Source organism: Gekko japonicus, unplaced genomic scaffold (genome assembly GCF_001447785.1).
Source record: "Gekko japonicus isolate JY-2015 unplaced genomic scaffold, Gekko_japonicus_V1.1 scaffold4547, whole genome shotgun sequence".
Classification (NCBI taxonomy): domain Eukaryota; kingdom Metazoa; phylum Chordata; class Lepidosauria; order Squamata; family Gekkonidae; genus Gekko; species Gekko japonicus.
This window is the reverse complement of record NW_015169926.1, coordinates 75,168-77,911: the sequence shown is the minus strand read 5'-3', so window position 1 is coordinate 77,911 and position 2,744 is coordinate 75,168. Positions and strand designations below refer to the sequence as shown.

General features: G+C 43.6%; 1 protein-coding gene across 1 annotated transcript; it reads left to right on the top strand.

The window, feature by feature from the left end:
- Positions 1–73: 73 nt before the first annotated feature.
- On the top strand, positions 74–1,707 carry LOC107115772 (proto-oncogene Mas-like). The gene is made up of 2 exons (XM_015417536.1): positions 74–117; positions 774–1,707. The coding sequence occupies exons 1-2, from the start codon at positions 74–76 to the stop codon at positions 1,705–1,707; spliced, it is 978 nt and encodes a 325-aa protein (XP_015273022.1).
- Positions 1,708–2,744: the final 1,037 nt, after the last annotated feature.

Here is a 2,744-nt window from a genome sequence, read left to right as displayed (position 1 = left end):
ATTCAGAAGATCAAGGAACTAACTGGCTAAGAATCTTGTGGACTTAGTAGACTTAGTAGATCTTATACTGAACATGAGTCAGCAGTGTGATGTGGTAGCCATGGCCACCATCTGCAAGTATTGTGCTGATTCTGTGAACTTTGGCAGATCATGAGAGGTCAGGAAGAGTTGCCTCAGTGCTTAGTTGCCTGTAAGGTGGGAGCCACAATGGAGCAACCACACCCCATTTTGAAATGGATTGAGGAACACGAGGCTGAAAACTTCAGCAACCCCAGCCTGAAACTTTTAGACATGCGTTTTCAAAACAACAAGAGCTCTCTCAGCCCCACCTACCTCACAGGGTGTCTGTTGTGGGGAGGGGAAGGGAAAGGAGATTGTAAGCCGCCCTGAGACACCTTTGGGTAGGGAAGGGCGGGGTATAAATCCAATCTCTTCTTCCTCTTCTCCTCCTCACTGCAATCTGAATTTATTTATTGATTGATTGTTTTCTATTTATATCCTGCCATGCCTGCAATGAATGTGAACTGGATCTACTTAGTTTACCTTTTTTTTCTGGTAATATCCTCTCTTCCTCTTCTTCCATCTCCATTCTGAGTGTCACGGGGGGAGGGGGATAACAAAAAACAAGAATTGAATCGTTCATTGTTTCCTTTCTCCTAACAGAAATGTAAAGACAAGTCAAGACCAGAATCCTGAAAGAAGAAACTGAGCATCATAACTAATGATCATTATGATGACCCAAGTTATACTTACTCTTCTTTCCCATATGACAGTATCAATTATGGGAATGTTTCAGAAGAGATTTCATCTCATAATACCACTGATTATGGAAGCCACAATAGTATTGATAATAGTGTAGGTATTCATATCTCCGTATTGGTCATCTGCATTTTCGGAGCCGTGGGGAACGGGATTGTCATCTGGCTTCTCGGCTTCCGCATTAAGAGGAATCCTTTCAGCACCTTCATCCTGAACTTGGCCGTCGCTGATCTGGGAGTCCTTCTATCGGTTCCATTTATTGTTTTTGATATGAGGACAGCATTTAGGTATTATTATTTTTATGTAAATAAGATTACATACCTAGTGTTCTTGTTCCTATTCCTATCAACGTACAGCACTAGTCAATTTCTCCTGACGGCTATCAGCATTGACAGGTGTGTGGCCGTCTTCTTCCCACTTTGGCACCGATGCCACCGGCCACCACATTTGTCCGCCATCGTATGTGCACTAATTTGGGTTCTCTCCTTCCTGCTTACTACAATCACCTACACTCTCGTATTTATTTATTTAAATGAAACAGTGAGCATGGAAGAATACTACCAGTTTATTGCAAATGCCCTGCTGTGCCTCCCGGTCATGATGATTGCCACTGGGGCCCTCTTCATCAAAGTCTGTTTGAAAACAAAACAGCATCGGAGGGGGAAGCTTTTGACCATCGTCTTGCTCACTCTTCTCTTCTTCCTCCTCTTTGCTTTTCCATTGAATGTCAAATACATCGTCGACATTTTCACTGACTTATCAGAATACGTAACAGATGGAGCAATAGTATTAGCCTGTTTAAATAGCAGTGTAAACCCAGCTATTTATATCCTGGTTGGCAGACAATGGAGGTCTAGACAGAGGGAGAGCATGAAGATGATCTTCCAGAAGGTTTTCAAGGAGGAAGAAGGCTGCCTTGAGGAAGCTCCAGTTGAAACCCAGTTATGATGCCCATTCCAAGCTTCTTCCTTTGTCACAGGCAGATTCTATTATGCTCCTATGACACAAAAAGAAAAACCTGAAGGGTTATGACAGATTATATATCAAAGTTTTTTGAATGAATACTCTGTCTCCGGACAGCCCCCTGATAAACCTTGAAAAGTCATAACACCACTGCAACTGAGAACAAAGGCCTTAGAATGGCTTGAGTACTATTCTGCAATCCTTCTTCCCTGCCATATACAACTGGAATCCAGATATGTTCCTCCCACCGAGTCAAATCAAGCCAGCCAGCCCCCCTGAAAGGAATCATTACAGCACTCCCTCCTTGGGCACTTCTGCCCAGGGGTGCGACCACACCAGGGCTGGATTAAGGCCAATTGATGTCCTAAAGACTGCCCAGCAATGATGCCTGTTGGCCATTCCATTGCACAACTGAGAAGACGGAAGTGAAACACTCATGCCATGAGACAGAAACAAATGTGATATCTGGTGGCATTTTTCAAGTCGAACACAGCAGATAAAGACAATTGCAAAAAAAAATCGACCCGAGTCGAGTGTGGCAGTGAAAGAGTTAAGGGCATGACAGTTGTGGGGAAAAACTCCTTGGTGCCCCCCTTCCATTGGTGCCCTAAGGATGTTCTGATTTTGTTCATTGGTTAATCCAGGGCTGAAGATCACAACCAAGTCACACAACTCCTAGCTGAATTAATTCCCCAGCATTCCTAGAAACCTCTGTTTCCTTGTTCCCATATGTATTTTTTTTCCTTTGGGGTTCCTTGCCCATTACAACTTGGGGTAGGAGAGTTTACTGAGAATACAACCGGACAGTTGTAGGCCGGTGGAAAATTAGAGAGATACATTGGGCACCTGCTGGGCAAATTTAATGCAGGTTGGTTGAGCAGGATTTTACACTTTCTTGTTTAAGCTGTAAAATCTTATGTGTGCTTGCTCACACGTAAGTGTGTGTTGAGTTCAGTGGATCTTCCTCTCTAGAAAGCACGTCCAGAATAGCAGACTTACTCTTTCCCCTGAAAGTTCCATGT

What these genes read in the sequence shown, in the direction of transcription:
- LOC107115772 (XM_015417536.1), top strand. Translation starts at nt 74, where the DNA reads ATGAGTCAGCAGTGTGATGTGGTAGCCATGGCCACCATCTGCAA. An exon ending in GCCATGGCCACCATCTGCAA is followed by an intron (nt 118 to 773) that starts GTATTGTGCTGA and finishes CCCATATGACAG; the next exon opens with TATCAATTATGGGAATGTTT.